The sequence below is a fragment of the Varroa destructor genome, unplaced genomic scaffold (assembly GCF_002443255.2).
Source record: "Varroa destructor unplaced genomic scaffold, Vdes_3.0 BEIS01000003.1, whole genome shotgun sequence".
Taxonomy (NCBI): domain Eukaryota; kingdom Metazoa; phylum Arthropoda; class Arachnida; order Mesostigmata; family Varroidae; genus Varroa; species Varroa destructor.
The window spans coordinates 18526776-18542774 of NW_019211456.1; the positions used below are offsets into that span (position 1 = coordinate 18526776).

A 15999-nucleotide genomic window follows, 5' to 3' on the forward strand; every position below is an offset into this window, starting at 1 on the left:
GAATAACCTTTGAGGACTGCTTAAACGACTGGGTTATACAAAATAGCTCTTCCGATTCATTTCTTTACTGTGCAACAATACGGCATATCATAGCAATAAATTCCCACTCATAACATTCTGCAATTAGTTCTACTAAATAAACGACCCGGTTATATTTACTATTCTGGCCCTAATAGATTTCGGTTGCTACACGCCTTTCTAAAAACTTGCGGTCCCCAATTGGACCGAAACTAATTTAACGTAAAATTATGACTCAGTTGTCAATGTTCCTAGCATGATCTTTGACAACTCGGATTGTTACGATTCGTCGGATGTTACTTAAAGATAATTATTAATTTTCCTAGAGGCTTATTTAGAAAGCCAATAAAACAGTTGGAATTCTTCATGATCTTCTAACGTGTGGTATCGGTGCAAAGCTCAATACAATTATTTAAACTTAAAAAGAATGGGTCACTTAAGAGACTACAACAAATCATGGCGGAACACCTTTATACTAACTCGACGCTCTCTGAAGTAGCAAATATGTACCACACAGTCTTTGTGTCCAATGAAGGCTAATTATTCTCCTTGGTAGTACATTAAAATGTCCATAGTGATGATATAGCTAATACATTGTTCCCTGCTGTCGAATCAAAATAGCCATACTCTAAGCTGCCGCGGGTGGGAGGTTTACACTCTTGTGAAAAAAATCTACGACGAAAAGATAGGTCAAAATGTTTCATAAGGGACCAGCCGCTCTGTATATGTTGATCATTTGTGGGGGTCCGTGCAGACAACCCTGCAGCCTGCCCCACATTTTGGTGCTGTGACATAAATGATTCGGCAGCTAGCACGAAGACGCTAGCAAAAGGTCGGTCAATGAAAAACTTGATTTTGGTTACCATCCGTACCTATGAAAATATATGATTGTTTCAAGTTTTGCGTCATCAAGCCAGACACAGCTAAGTTCCAACAGAGAACTAACTACGTTTACATTTGATTTCCAACCTACACCACCTAGTCCACCGTAGTAGTGGTCTCTGAGTTAAGTAGACAAACACTTTACTACTGTATCTTTATATACGTATCAACCATATACCCTATCTATGGAAAAAGCTTACGGTACGCTTCATTTAACAATTGCGACCCATATTCTCAAATGGGTTAGCCAGAACTTCGCCAGTTTGATACGAAACACTGACATATTACATAATGTAGCTTATCCAATCTACAAGTGCGGGTGAATCATAGCAACAAATAGCTAGCTCAGCGACCTATAGTATTCACACTTCTCAGACTTTTAGACCTTGTGTATCTCGCCTACCGAAAACATAATTGTATTATAGAGCTTTTAGCAGGCTGAAATCTGATTAAATCCAGTGAGACAAGAGAAGTTAGCTTAAAAACTGGAATTTCTTTAGAAAACAATTACGTTTAGGGTTTTTTCAACTACCCAAATTTCGTAGGGTTTATCAAAGGATACGAAGAGGTCAAGCCAGAACAACTACACCAGCTTATGCTCCAGCTAAGCTATTAAGGTGCTTCTTTCTTGGTATTTCAATACTTCAATATTTCAATCAACTTACCTAGCCTTATATGTGATATACCGCATCGCAAATATCGCCTTTCTATATACTTGACTACCTTGGTCACATGTCAATGTATCTCATATATTATAGCTTAGATATAGACAAGCTAACTACAAAATGTCGGTAACCTGTGTGGGACGAGGTTATGAGAAGGCAACTTCGCTGTTCGTAATATCCTCTCTTCACATTTTTCTCTCCGGGCAAACGTGACTCAATCTGGCTTTTAGTAATTCCGTTTGAATAATTTCAAACTTGACTGTTATTAATTTAATAATAGTGGGAGTTCACCAAAGTTTTGATGAAGTATATTAATAACTTTCTTAAAACTTAAAAGGAGACACGATGCGTCTGGCGACGAAGTGATAAACGTCGAACCGGCGAAAGTATTGTGAACAAACTTCGATAGGCGTACAGCAGAAAACATCGCTGGATAAATGGCGGTATCGCTGTTAATAACATTGCATCATACTTTAGAGCGGTTCTATTCGATGTTGTGCGCAAACATTTATAAATAACGCTTCGTCAGCTCACCGCTTTGGACGTTGTTCTGACTGAACGGCTCTTTCGCACGGTTCAGCATGATCAGTTTCCGTGAAAGTAGAAAATACTCAATGCAACGCCATATGCAACATTTCACGATGCTGCCATATTAGTATTAAATGAAGGATTATTGTGTCATGTAAGCGAAGTCTAATATTCTCCCTAAAATTCCCATCAGTGTGCACTTATGGTGTGGGGGCAAATGCATATGTGTGTGTGTCGAAATCGGAGTATCTACCGTTAATGGTTAAAATTGCATCTGCTCTTAGTCTCAGACAGGAAAACAATCACGCGTACGTTAATCTTCACCTCTAGATAGAGGTCGTCTACTGATTGCACATCGTATCATAGATCTGCACGTATCGGAATAATGCCCAGCAGCCTACATAATCAGGAAAAATCAAATGAAACCAAAAGGTTATATAATAGGTGCATACGTATATGTGCCTAAGTCGTAGTTCAATGATGGTAATAAACACAGCAAGTGAATTACCTCTTATCTTATCTTTATAGAAAATAAATCTTCATAAGGTTTTCTTTTACGTTGGCTGTGGTAGTTCCAATCACTGTGCTATCTTATTATAGCTAGAAATGCCCTGTTCGAAATCTTAGGAACCCAAATCGCGCTACCAAACACACTGTGGGTCTCATCGATACTTCTTTTGACTATAAAGCAAGAAGCAAAACTGTCCAGCATCTTCTGGACCATCTGCGTCCAGCGTGTGCATGAAGTTCATTCCGGCTAGCAAGAACGAGCATCGTAATGCGATTTAAACTGCTTCAGTCCACTAAAATATTTATGAATATGGTACTGGCTTTTCAATGCTCCCTACATCGTGCTCTTTTCTTTTTTCGTATTTTTATCCACTTCATCAACTAAGCCTGGCGTGGTATTACTATAAGAGTACCCATTTTATGAGTAAGTACGGTATATTACGTTACAATATTCTACAGCAGAGTACTTATTCTACGAGCAATTTAATGTAGAACTTTAAATATTGTTAAATACGTTAGCGCTCAACCAAGGTTTACCGGCTTACATTGTAAAGTAACATCAGGTTCGTCGAAAGGATTAGTACTACTAGCGTTTGATACCACTGATATACCTGTTGTAAAAAAAAAACTCTGTTTATAGAAGTCAGTCTTAGTACAATCAAGTTAAATGAGCCCAACAATATTGGAATATGTCTACCTTCCATCCGGGGCCGTTTCTGTTCCAGATAGCTTCCATCCATTACACGGTAAGAAGATGGCGATGACCAATACGATTATGTAAACGATATCGGCGAACACCGCAAATGAGCACACAATGCGGGCTGACGGCCGTAAAGCACGTATCCCTATACCACCAACCATTATAGCAATAATCATTGCAAGCACCTTTGTCGAACCTGAAACAACGGTAGGCTTAACTTACACTATGGGCCTGCATCGACAATAGTAATATTAATAACCATAATGATAGATGTTCAGTACCGGCCTTACAAATGTTCCTAGTTAGGCTAACTTTTCTTGTTAGTTCGTTATTTACCGACATGTGAGGATAACGCCGCGGACATACGTTAATGATACGTACGTAATCCTCGATCGAAACGATTTATTTCGCGCGTATTAGCTTAATGCTAACAAACCTGTCGTTAAGAACGTTGTAGGCACATCAAGATGAACGTTTTTCAAAGTCGACACAATTTTCTTCCATGCTTACTTTGGCGAACATGTTCATACATTGCTTTCAGTAACTTAATGGTTTATTGCCAACCAGCGGTTTACAGCGGTTTTCTAACTCCCCACCTGATAACACCTGAAAGACGCTATGGAAGATGTGGCCAACGTTTACGGTCGAACATGTCATGCCGTACGTGTTAGCATATTGCACACCTTTAGTTTGTAGCAAACAGGCACTTAAACATCAGTTTGGTCAGTCACAATAAAGAACAACATAGACGATCCGCAAAAAATGGTGACGTTTTTCACACGTCTTCCTTTTCTTGTGACATTTCCTATTAGCTTAATTAATTAACCATAATATTACATCTATAAATACATTTTCTTGTCAGGGGTAACTTAACAACCAAAAAAGAAGGATACCGTTAAAGCTAGGTCATAGAAGTACCCAATTCAACTGTTCGTACTATTCATTGCAGTCAGTCATCGTTGAAGGAATTTCAAGTGAATATTAACGTGCACAGATGGTCCTTGTAAAGTTAGATACGTGACGCCGGACTCACTAATCCAGTGACAATCCTCGCAGGCGCACTTATTAAACTGAGCTACTTGTAAAGATGATAAGAAGAGTCACCCAGGTCAGCTGTGTGCAAGATGAGCAAACAACGTACGTCGGAGCATACAATGATCAATCTTCAAAAACTTAGTTGAGCAATACTGTAGTTCTACTTAATGATGAATTATATTCGCTTGTTTTGTTAATGAAACAGTATTAGAAACAAACGTTGTTTCAATAGAATCCTAGCCTTGCCTAACGATGCATATCTATCTAGCGTTTTTCTTTATTCGCGCGCTCACCTGTAAGAAAACTAGCTTTCGCAGGCGATACTCGATACTGATGTTCAATGTACTTTGGCAAGTTCATCATGTAGCCACCGAGACCATTTAGGATGAATATGTAACCGATGATTTTCCACATGTAAACGGGGTTCTTCGATAGACGCTTTACAGCTAAACAGAAATCCTGCAGACGTTGAAATAACATGATGTTGAACTTATGTAACAAACTTCAAACAATGAGAGTTTGCAAAGTTTCAGGGATAAAATGTATAGCGTAGTGTGAGGACTATGGAGCAAGCGATCTCTAGTTGCGCTTTTGTTTTTAACTCATTTTTGCCTGTCGGAACTTCATTGAGTATCCTCCGTGCACCTGATAATGATATGTACATATTAATATGTTTTTGTTCATTAGTAGCGCCTTTCCTAGTCTCCATTTCGGCCATGACAAGATAGTTTACTGATGGAAGACAGTTAAACGTTTAGATCTAAAGGACACTCGCCTCAAAATCTCTCTTAAACTTATTAGTAAGCGATTTGGGGGGTGGTTTATTAACACACCCAGTGGCCGCTTGGTTTTGTTCGGGGTATCGTCGAATATCTGCAGCTCGCCTCCGCATGTGTTTAGGAAACAGGATAAGGGGCAACGAAACTACAGACATCACTGAGCCCCACACGGCGAATGGAAGCCACCATGCACCAACCCAACGTGGATCACGGGTTGATAAACCACTCGGAGGGCCTAAACGCATGAAACGACGCAAAGCATTATTACGTTATAAAATACAAACTCGCACTGTAGTAGCGGCTAAAATCCATTCGGGCTTGTAAGTTGTAGAGAGAATATACATATTTAAAAGTTGTTGAATGGCCGAGAGTTTAAATAAATGTCACGTCTTTGAGATAATTATAATATTTTTTTCTCCTTTAAACCGAAGAAAATTATATGGTGTGATTTATTAGTCAGAAGTAAAGAGGTTGCGATACTGTAAACAAACGAATAATCGGCCTAATTATGTGATGTCATTGCGCTTGGCGTGGAAAGTTTATCAAGTCAGCGTCGGGCAGATCTTTCTACAAAACTAACTAAAGGCCAAGTTCTTGCAGTTTCAAGCTTAGTTATACATATAGCTTTATATAGCCAGTGCAGATTGCTCACTATTTTTTCAACGGTGCAAATAACACAATCTAAATAACAAAGTAAAGGATATTTATGCGTTTTTAGCGAGATGTGAATTTTTCATATCGATCATATAGAAATACGGCATTTTCAAAAGTGTCGATATAAACGGGTCTTGTTATTCGTTTTTAACTTGGATAACACATAGAATCGTATCTTACTGAGCGGATGTTCATAAAGGGTGAGGAAATACGAGTTGACCGTAACGCCAAGAAGCGGACCGAGCATTCGAAGCGCCATAATTGCGGCTGAAACAATTTTAAACAAGTGCAATTACTTATATAGTTTGCCAAGTAAATTTAGCTACACAAGTATCGCTCATATAGTAAATGAAGTCGGGTTCATACCGAAATATATGGGTGAGTTTTTCTTTTTGACGTTATCATCCATGTAGGTTGTTCCTGCTATGTAAAACGATACTCCTCCGATCCCGTTGAGCATGTTACCTTAACAATAGAATGAAACAGGAACTTGAAAAGCGTGTTTCAAGTTACTAAAAGAAGACCAATGTGGGAAAAAGTATTTTTCGCTTATTTTTGTTACTGGATCTAGAGAATGAATACAATCTAGATCTTTTACAGTGATCGTATAACATTTAGCAAAGACGTTCTGAAGACAGCTCACTTGTTGTTGTGTGCAGAGTTTCCGAACTAAAGCGTACCGCGAGAAGCCGAATTATTTTCTTATTTTTCATCCTTATCTATTACATTTTTATTACGCTAAGAATGTGTTGAAGGCCAAACATAAAACTGTACAGCTAAATCATGTTAACGCGTTAGGTGATGTAGAACTAACCAATCGATAAAAGCACGACTACCGGAATAGCCACGGAAACCTCTTGGTTTCTTGGTCTTGCCAATAGTCTGTTTGCCTTATTAAGATTTATGCCTCCGCCGGTCGAGGCACCGAGTGATGTGTTGAATGCATTTGTTGATGTAGCGTCGTTCAATGGCCAGCCAGATTCATCTGGCGCATCGCAAAATTCGGTAAATAGCTGCGTTGTTTTTCTTGAGGCACCGCGATGACGTTTGCCATTTTGCAACACGACTCCCCTGTTTTTAAACAATGATGTTACAAAGCAGGGATACATCCATATATAAACAAGGTAGGGCATCTCTTACCGGGCCTTTTTTGTGAATTGTCTTTAATACTGCATGTTTCAAAGAAATTCTTTGCAACTGTCGTTCCTGACAATTATACTTAAATCGTATAATTAATATCCAGCCTCAATTTGGAACCTAACCTGGTCAGAGCATGACTTTAGTCTGCGGATAATTTTTTTACGTCAAACGATCTTGGTAACTCGCAACGGAAAAAGCTGTGCTCATTCGCGGTATGACATGGGTCCAGCTCGTTAAAATGCTAAGATACTTAAGTGTATAATTTAATCACGCAACGGATGGGCCCTGTTACCTTAGGACACTCATAGGAAAAGCAGCCAGAATATGGATCAACGGATTTTGCTTGAATCCTGTGAAAAGTGCACATTCGTCGACAAGCAAAGAGAGGTATATCTATAGTTGTTGCGGGGGCAATGGCGCTTTTCAAGGTCTTTGTTTCGATCATACCGAAGACGCTCATCGCCGCGGTTATGATATTGCTTAAGCATACTGCACAGTTAGCAGGGATACGGCCACAATGCTAACCGCAGACCTAAAGGTTAAGGGAAGACGGATCTTCACCCGGCAGAGAACAGGGAAGGCATAGTTTTGAGTGTGTGGCAGAAGAAATGAGACGCCATATTTAGATTCGCGCAACGTACGACTGAAAGGTATATTCCTATGGGGAGTTTAACCACGACCTCAAATATTCCTGTTATCTCTGGGACACTCCAAAGCTATCTATGCCGACTTGGCATAGCTGTTGTAGACAGTTGTGCACAGTGAGCCTTGTCCTCAAGGTTCAAGTGGCAAAATTTGCCATACGCTAACGGTATGGATGGCGTTTACCAATATCAGGGAAAAATACGCAGCTCGGTATAAAGGGTCTTACAACCTTCCGCATACTGTCATGCGATAGGTGGGGCAAGAGATAGGCGTTGGCGCGGCTACTACTACTACGAAGGGCAAACGAACATTCTTTTTATACTGCGGTTAACCGGTACCGAGCACAGGCCAGACAGGTAATCAAGCAACGATTTTCTTGGCCTCAAATACAGTTAAATAAAGAGATAGACTGGGAGCGATGAGAACAATTATATTTAAAAAGGCGATAACAGTATATGTAGGCTAAACTCAAATACGTTACATTCGAAGAAATTGGGAAACTATATTATGGGCTAATAGTACACCGAAATGCACACAGAAGTTCAAAATGGCTAACAAGTTCGAAAAGTGCAAAAAGCCTATTTGGATGACCTGATAGATCCTTGATACCCTACATTCAGATATATCAAAAACTCAGGCAAACAAAAATGGCTTTAGAATTGTTTTGATGGACTTCCGAGCCTTTAAAATCTGATTGCTACTGGGAGAACCTTGATTCAAATTCAGATAACAGCGCACTGTGTACCACGGTAAATTTGTTGTGCTGCGTTAAAGCAACGGTTTAATTTTTCCTTGCACAGACAATAGCGAATCCCTGCTACGACAAAAAGCCTTGTTCTTTTTGTCATAGAAAAAAAAACAAAAGTTACCACAGTTCGGCTAAATCTAGATGCTCTTAACGTTATATAGTAGTCCACGAAAGTAAGCAAGCAATTATCAAAATATCAATCTTGTTATAATTACTTACCCTTCTGACTCTATGTCGAGGCTACCGTAAAAAATATGTGGGGCTACAAAGAATACACAAGCCATAATCGATAGCCAGACTCCAAATACAAGAATGCGTGGCCTGGATACCTGTTCGCAATAAATGGAACATTATATCTAACTTAATTTTGTAATCGTTTGCACTTAATTAAGTATATAAGTCATTTTATTGTTGATATTTTTTCAGTGTAACCGCTAAACAACGTTTCCTATATTAGGTTTCTTCATATTGACACGTCAATTAGGCCTTGTTTTGTAGTGTTTTACTGTTTACCTATCATACTCTATCAAAGCGAACCTATAAGGGCGATAAGCTTTATTTAGTTATTTTTAGTTACATATTTACAGAATATGTCGAATATGTTTGTTCTGGGGTACGATTACATGGAGAAAATATGGTCATTGAATTCGAATGTGTTGGTATACAGAAGAAGAATTCCGTTATTGTCGGAATGGACAGTACGATGCTCTCGCGCATTACTTTTTCAGATAAAACTTACCTTTGTCGCATAGTAACCGATAACAAGGCTGGCAATGGTTCCAGTGATATTGTCCATAATTAAAACGGTTGAAATCATTGTGCCCGACATCCCAAACTTCCGTTCGAGAGTAGTCATTGATGAATTAAGGCCCGTCTTCATCGCGCCCTGTACAATATAAATACTATTACAAATCTGCATTTTAACATGATGCTATTGACAGGACGTATAAGGTACATACTTTTATATAATATAAGGTGTCTACTTTTTCTTTACCATGTTTCTACACTCAGTCGCATTCCTGCTGGACGCTACAAAATAGGTCATAATTTCTCATCGTTTAATTCAGTTGGCTGTTAAGTTTAATATAAATGGCTAGTTGTGGCCCAACTCTCGTTATCTTTTGATTCTAATTAATAGTAAAATAATTAATTATTTCTTCAATTTTTATGGCTGGATGTTGTGCCGATGTGTCTGACCGTTCCATCCTCGTCATCATTTACACCTGAAATATGCCGAAGAGTAGATAGACGAATGTGAAGTAAATGGGCTTCATAAATTGTTGTAACCACTCAGGTCGCCACGAGAAGACCCCGCAGAGAAAGTCCTCTGGCTTCTCAGTCTTTGTATAGGGTGCGTGCTTCTCCATCCCAGGATCCTCTACTGGTATCTTGGCATCATTTGATCCTGTCATGACGATGAAGCTCTTTTTTACGCCGCTTAGAAAACCCAGCCTCACACCTAAAATCGTTCAAAACCAGAATATAATGCAATAGAGTCAACATTGTCAGCTAAATGTAAATAAGACAATTTACAATTTTATTTTGCCTTAAGGTTCGCTGACTTTTATTTTTAGTTTCTACTTTTTTGCTCTCTCTCTCTTTCCCCAGAATGACGCGTAATGACTCTCCCGTAAACAATGAAGAGCGCCGATTGCCGTTCGCTAAAGTACTTCCGAAGCTAGCCGAGACTTGCAAACAACGTTCCATTGCTTCGAAAATGCACTTTGTAAATTACAACTCAACGAAGTGAATTACATTGAGATGATGCGATCTGTTCCTAAATTGTGGGCGTCCCTTTCGTTCTTGTAGAATCTCCATTGTACAACCCAAACAAGCTACCATATGTGAGCCAAAATTAGTTTTAGAAATTTCGTGTGTCTGCACTGTAAATGATAGTCGAATAATTCCAGCTCCGGAGTAGGTCGATGTCATTTACAGCCGGAACTTTGTAGGGCGCATACGGTAGTAATCCGAAGCAAAATAACTAAAAAAAGAAAAAACATAATTTTTCAGCTTCTTGCATTAATTTAGCTCTCCTTAGATAAAATAACTTGCTAACTTCTAATTAGTGGATACGAAAATAATGTACTATACGTACATCTCGAAAAGTAAATGTACGCAGATGCTCATTTCTTCTCTAACAATATTCAGATGAGCCAACAAAGAGCATCTCACACTTCAAGTAAACAATAGTCCAAGTTCTATTATATATTTGTAATCTTAAGCCCATCATTGTTTAGCGCTTCGTTAACCACTCATGGTGTCCAATAGAGGAGAAGAAGGTTTATCAAGATGCCAGCCTCAGATATCTTAACGTATGTCGCGGAATTGTTGCTTGCTTTAAGTATTTAGGATTCGTCGAGTAACGAAATTTGAAGTAAAACGCGCTATAAAATGCAAATACTCAGCTAAGTAGAAGCAGAACTGTCGTTCCTTCCATAAGCAGAATTAGATAGCATTTCTTATCATGTGTGGGCACCCTACAAGACGAGAATTCAAAGAAATACAAACCATAAACAAGAAACGTTTAACAATTACGAGACAGAAAGCATATTTAGGGTTGTGTGTTTGTACAACTTAGTCATTTTACGGATTTGGACAATTCAACGGTCGATTTATAGTAACTATTTTTTAAATTTACCACAGTTAGAGTCATTGCTGGTCTAAAAACTTCTCAGAATTTATGCGCTTCCAAAGTGTTCATTGCCTCTTGTTTATTTTGTATTCTACCGTTTTTTAAACTCAGAGCCTGAATATACATGAGCATCGTAACAGCAGCGCTATTACACGGGCTGCTTACGAATATGGGGGAAGAAGAGGGCACTGAGCATCCTACAGTACAGGGGCTATTAAGGAACTTAAAGGAAAGTTAGATTTAAGTGGGGCCCATTATTATTATTATTATGCTTAATTGGAAGTGTACTGGCTAGTTTTAATTACGATCGAGTAAGTGTGGCTCAAGGAAATGAATTCCGGATAAAACAGTCACCGAAATACGAAGTATCAACGTCCCGTTCGATACGACAACGCGCACATAGTGCTATGCTACCACCAACATCTAAAAGGTGTAGGTACACTACATCAGAACAACAGCGGTTCTAAATGGGACGCTCAACGAACAAACGATATATTAATGCTATAAACGGACAAAAATAACTCCAGATCGACTATAAGCGATGATAATATGTATACTGTCGAAAAAAAAAATAGATGAATCAAACAGTTACCCAGTGACCTGTGCTATTTATTAGTATATAACACGTCAGGGATACATCTAATGCAAACAATCATTTGTTTGTATTGTACGTTACAGCGTTACATTGTTTGCGTAACAATCCATTTAAATACCTTACACGCTAAGGACAATTCTGACAACTTTTATAAAGTGTTTTTAATCCTATGCAGGCCACAAGTAGTTCAATGATTACGTAAGCAAGCCTTTGCTTGGACTCGTGGACAACATGAGGTAATCAAAAGAACAAAAATTAAAAAAATAGTTGCATACTAGACGTTATGTAATCTCTGCGGGAGGTTTGCCACCATGGCACAGTTGCGTACTTTACCTCAGCGTTCCTTTTTTGCCTTGTCAAGTAATCCTTTCGTGCTACCTCCTTTTATGACCGTCTATAGGGACTCGTTGTCGGAAAATTTTTACAAACGCCGCATGGCTACGTCTCCAGCTTGACCAATTAATTGATGACCCAACAAACGATTTGAAAATTTTAATATGGCAACCCAAAGTTTATCTCTCTATCTATGATCTCCGAAAGCTATAGCATTCATAGTGAAATCTGACTCTATATATATATTATGTATGTTAAAAAAGGAAAAAGTAAACAGAGTTTGAATAGATAAGCTAGAATAGAAGAGTTAATAAGAGACCGACTTCGACGTATTTAACGCTATTATTCTGTTCAGGTTATGCTAAGTAAGCGCAGATGCCCTTGAAACGAATGTCAAATTTTAATCAGTTGTATTATCAAGTCGCTACTGTATATACCGTACAAGCAAATAAACCAACCGCGCACCTCTAGCCAGTTCCTAGATAGAAAAAAACGCTGCAGTTGCCAATAAAAGACGCGTGTATATTTTCCAGCGTTCAGATTTTCCGGCCGCATTTTTTCTTTGCTTTTACGTAACCTTTGCATTCTCTGAACATTGCTGTTCTCCGTTTTGACAATAAACTAGCTTAAGCTATTTTTAACCAGCGAGTTAAATTTCGTCTGTCATATCTATAGCTTTCTATTTTGGTGTTAAGCGAGCTTTACCCTAATCGGAAGACGCGCCGAATTTGCCTACAACTCTTGGAGAACGCGCGCCACTTGCCAAATAAAGAACAAAAAACAACTGCCATTTTTTGGGCTCTCGCTAAAGAGGCCAGCGATAACAATTAACGATAGTTAATCGTCCCAATTACAGCCATTAGCAGCAATGCTTAATGAAAATCCTGGGTCGAAATACTGAAATAACGAGGGCTGACGCAAATTTCGGTTGCTTTGAGAAATAGCCCCCTCCCATCGTGCCGGTGTACGTTATGATGCCCATTGCTATAATTTACTCTGTGTATTCCCAATCGTTTTGAAGTGGAGAGATGCGCCTGCTATGTGCTGACGCATTGACTGCCTGCGTGATAACTGCTGCTATATACGTCTTCGAAACGAGTAGATGTATGTACTTTCAGTTAACAAAATGACTGTTGCAAACGTCTCAACTGGGTAGGCTACAACGGCAAGATCTGAAGGGCAGAAGAAGTTGTATCGATTAAATTGGAAGCTTTCCCAGTAACACACAATAGGCGAAAGAGAACACGATTTTAAAAATTCTTCGTTGTAGAGCTGTTTGCCAATTTCGGTAAAAAAATCGTCCAATTTCTTATAAGCGACTTCACTAAATACAGTTTAAACTGATTGTTCCTGCCGTCGTTATGTCGATAGTTTCTCATTCAGTATATACATTTGCTGACACACTCAAATTGAAGAACTCTTCTAGATTCTTCTCGACATTCTAAATGCGGTGGGCAAAAAGCATTAATTAAAAATTGGCTATTGTCAGTGCAAAGGGTTTTTCCTAGATAACACAGTTTTGCCCAGGATAAAACGAAATGAATCAAGGTCACCAGATTAACCACATCTTGGAAAATTACCAACAGATAGTTCGTGTTTAATTCTCTGAGACGCTTTGATATATATAGTACAGTATGGTTGCAAACAGATATAAGCTAAACCCTGTTTGTTGCAATTAGAAAAGTCAATCGATGCGTTCATCTGTTGACCGCTAGACAACCGCACTATGAGCATTGTCTCAGCAGTAGCAAAGCCGACTTCGCGGCTGGCGATCACTGCAACCATGAATTGAACACGTAAGCACGATTCTACGTACGCCAATCACAAAAGACACCATCATTTCTCTCGTAGCTAGTTTTCGTAAAGCAAATTGAAGTTTTCTGCTTTACACGAAACCGGTAACGTTAGGTAGAACACTGTATATCAGTGGAAAATTTCTCAGTTTACGATTTAAAATTACGTTTGAAAAAAATAAATGTTTCTTTCTTGATCATGCTAAAATGGTCGTAAAGAATCCATTATCACCAAAATAGGATATATTGTACGTAAATGCACGCTTGTTGCATCGATTACTTCACATATGTGTACATGCATAAGGGGCTATTGTTATTATTTGCTATTTTTGGTTGAACATATCGGGTATATGTCAATGCCTTTGTATGTTACACTGTTTCGAGAGTCTACTCAAGTGGTCTTCAGCTAATCATGTTTCACATAATCTTTTTCCTGCACATATGTTCCTGTTCCAAGGAAGTGATAAGGATGTACAGATATATAGAACGCGACTATCATCATCATCATCATCAGGCGCCTAGGACAGCGCGGTGAGGCCGCAGTCCATGTTAGTGCCCTCGTTCCCTCCCAAGATTGTGAGACAGTTTGATTTGTTTTGACTCAGATGCTATTTCCTGAATGTCAGTGATGCTTGGAATAGAATGCTAGACACAATAAACTTGGCCCATTGAGTATGATATTTTGGCATCATGATATAAGTTGCTAAACCTCTACGCAGTATGCTATGTTGTATAGAGCTGGCGCAATGCCAGCAGCAGCGTTGCAGCTTCCATCGCTGACACTGTAACCAAATTACGTGAGTTAAGTGCTTTACGTGCTTCGGCTATCCCTGACGGCTTTCCCTAATGAGGTCTAACTAGCCTTACCAGTAGCTACTGCTGCGATCCTTCGCTACGAGTAAGTCTTGCGAAAACAGCACCCTATTGTACGTATCGAAATACGTAACTTGTAAACGTCGATATAAGCTGCGAGATAAACTGTCCTTTTGGTCGTCAGGCCTCTGAGCGAAGGCATAAGTTAGCCCATAGTGTCCACTTGACTAATCCTGTTTTCTAAGGTATTATCGTGCTGCACATTACGCACCTATAAGAAAGTTCGTCGATTTTAGAATTGACGACGCCTCGATAGTCGAACTGTGGGTGTGCCTGCCTCACTTCGAGAGATGGCCTCGGAAGAAATCTGTTGCTCTGTATTCGGCCGCTTCTAAACCTGGGTCAGTTTGTGACATGGAACTAAGGAGGCTGACTGCTCAGATAATGAAAAAAATCTACCATTTACATAGTGGTACATCAGCTATATTGACATACCTTCAAAAATAAAAGCACTAAATACCTGTATACGAGATATTTATACAAATAGATATTTGAAAATTTCATTACATACAGCAGTGGTAATCCGTGCCTTTATCAAGCCTCTACATCGACATTGAATACTTTTGTTTACTATGAATTGTTAGTGACAAAGTCTTCAAGTGATAATAAAACCTTGGCTCCTGCCAGAAACTGACTAATGTAAATGTTAGATACATGCATGTTTACATCTTATCTCTATTTGGAAGAAAATTTAGTTGGGATTCGTTGGATCACAGATCGTGTAATCGATTTGTTTTCTTGATTAAACTGTACGTGCTAGAATTAACTACGCAGATAGAAGAAACAGCGTTGTATACTTAGCTACGTTCTAATAGTAATAATGATAGTAGCAGTAGCGTATTTACTAGAACTTGTAAATATATGGTGTTATAGAGATGAGACAAGATGGAAAAGAGCAAGCAAACATTTCAAAACGAGATTAGGCCTGAAATCAAGAAATACCGATTAAGCGTCGTCGCTGCCAACGCTGAGCATTCAATGAACAACACCAATCGAAGGACAACAATTTAAAAAGATAGCATCAGAAGGCTGTTATTTATATATGTATTATGCTGAAAGGCTTTAGCGGACCTTGGCATTGCGGGGCAACGTTAAGTTTTCCTGAACAGTCGCAGATATATTGTCTATAAATTTCCCGGTTCTCACTTACCATCTAATCTCTATGGTTGTAGAACTAGAATGGGAAAGATAGAGCTTTCATGTGTTTCATGTGCAAGCTACGATGTATGGTGCCACCTGGAAAGGTTCCATTTCAGAGCATGCATTTACAGCTATGAACGTATGAAATCACCTGCAAAAGCATCTCTGGAACGAGACCTTATCTTTCCTTAAATTCTCTATTGCCACAGCTGGAGATGAGGGCATCGTTCACATTGAGACAGTACATATATCTCACAAAGTTTTTCACGACATTTATAGGTGTACATCACTTCTTTTTGCACACCGCAGATCGTTTCTGTGGATAC

General features: G+C 39.0%; 1 protein-coding gene and 1 long non-coding RNA gene across 12 annotated transcripts in view; both read right to left on the minus strand.

Moving 5' to 3' along the window:
• Positions 1–15999, minus strand: part of LOC111247168 (solute carrier organic anion transporter family member 74D-like) — a 59795-nt gene that overhangs the window by 26801 nt on the left and 16995 nt on the right. For all 9 annotated transcript variants that reach the window (XR_015324725.1, XR_015324724.1, XM_086984944.1 and 6 more), the window contains exons 2-10: positions 9528–9763; positions 9044–9190; positions 8524–8633; positions 6586–6842; positions 6138–6236; positions 5952–6038; positions 5114–5352; positions 4632–4797; positions 3301–3499 (exon numbers count right to left, since the gene is read on the minus strand). Coding sequence is in view for 7 of the 9 variants with exons in the window: in XM_086984944.1 (XP_086841070.1) it covers positions 3301–3499; positions 4632–4797; positions 5114–5352; positions 5952–6038; positions 6138–6236; positions 6586–6842; positions 8524–8633; positions 9044–9190; positions 9528–9763 (1540 nt within the window). In the remaining 2 variants the exon portion in view is untranslated. The remainder of the gene's footprint in view (positions 1–3300; positions 3500–4631; positions 4798–5113; positions 5353–5951; positions 6039–6137; positions 6237–6585; positions 6843–8523; positions 8634–9043; positions 9191–9527; positions 9764–15999) is intronic.
• Positions 9840–15997, minus strand: LOC147756619 (uncharacterized). 3 transcript variants are annotated; one of them, XR_015324727.1, is made up of 4 exons: positions 15684–15997; positions 14745–14893; positions 11868–14442; positions 9840–10288 (listed from the first exon to the last, which is right to left on the minus strand). It is a non-coding gene; the product is annotated as an uncharacterized LOC147756619 (long non-coding RNA). The 3 variants fall into 3 exon arrangements; XR_015324728.1 differs by lacking the exon at positions 11868–14442; XR_015324726.1 differs by lacking the exons at positions 11868–14442; positions 14745–14893.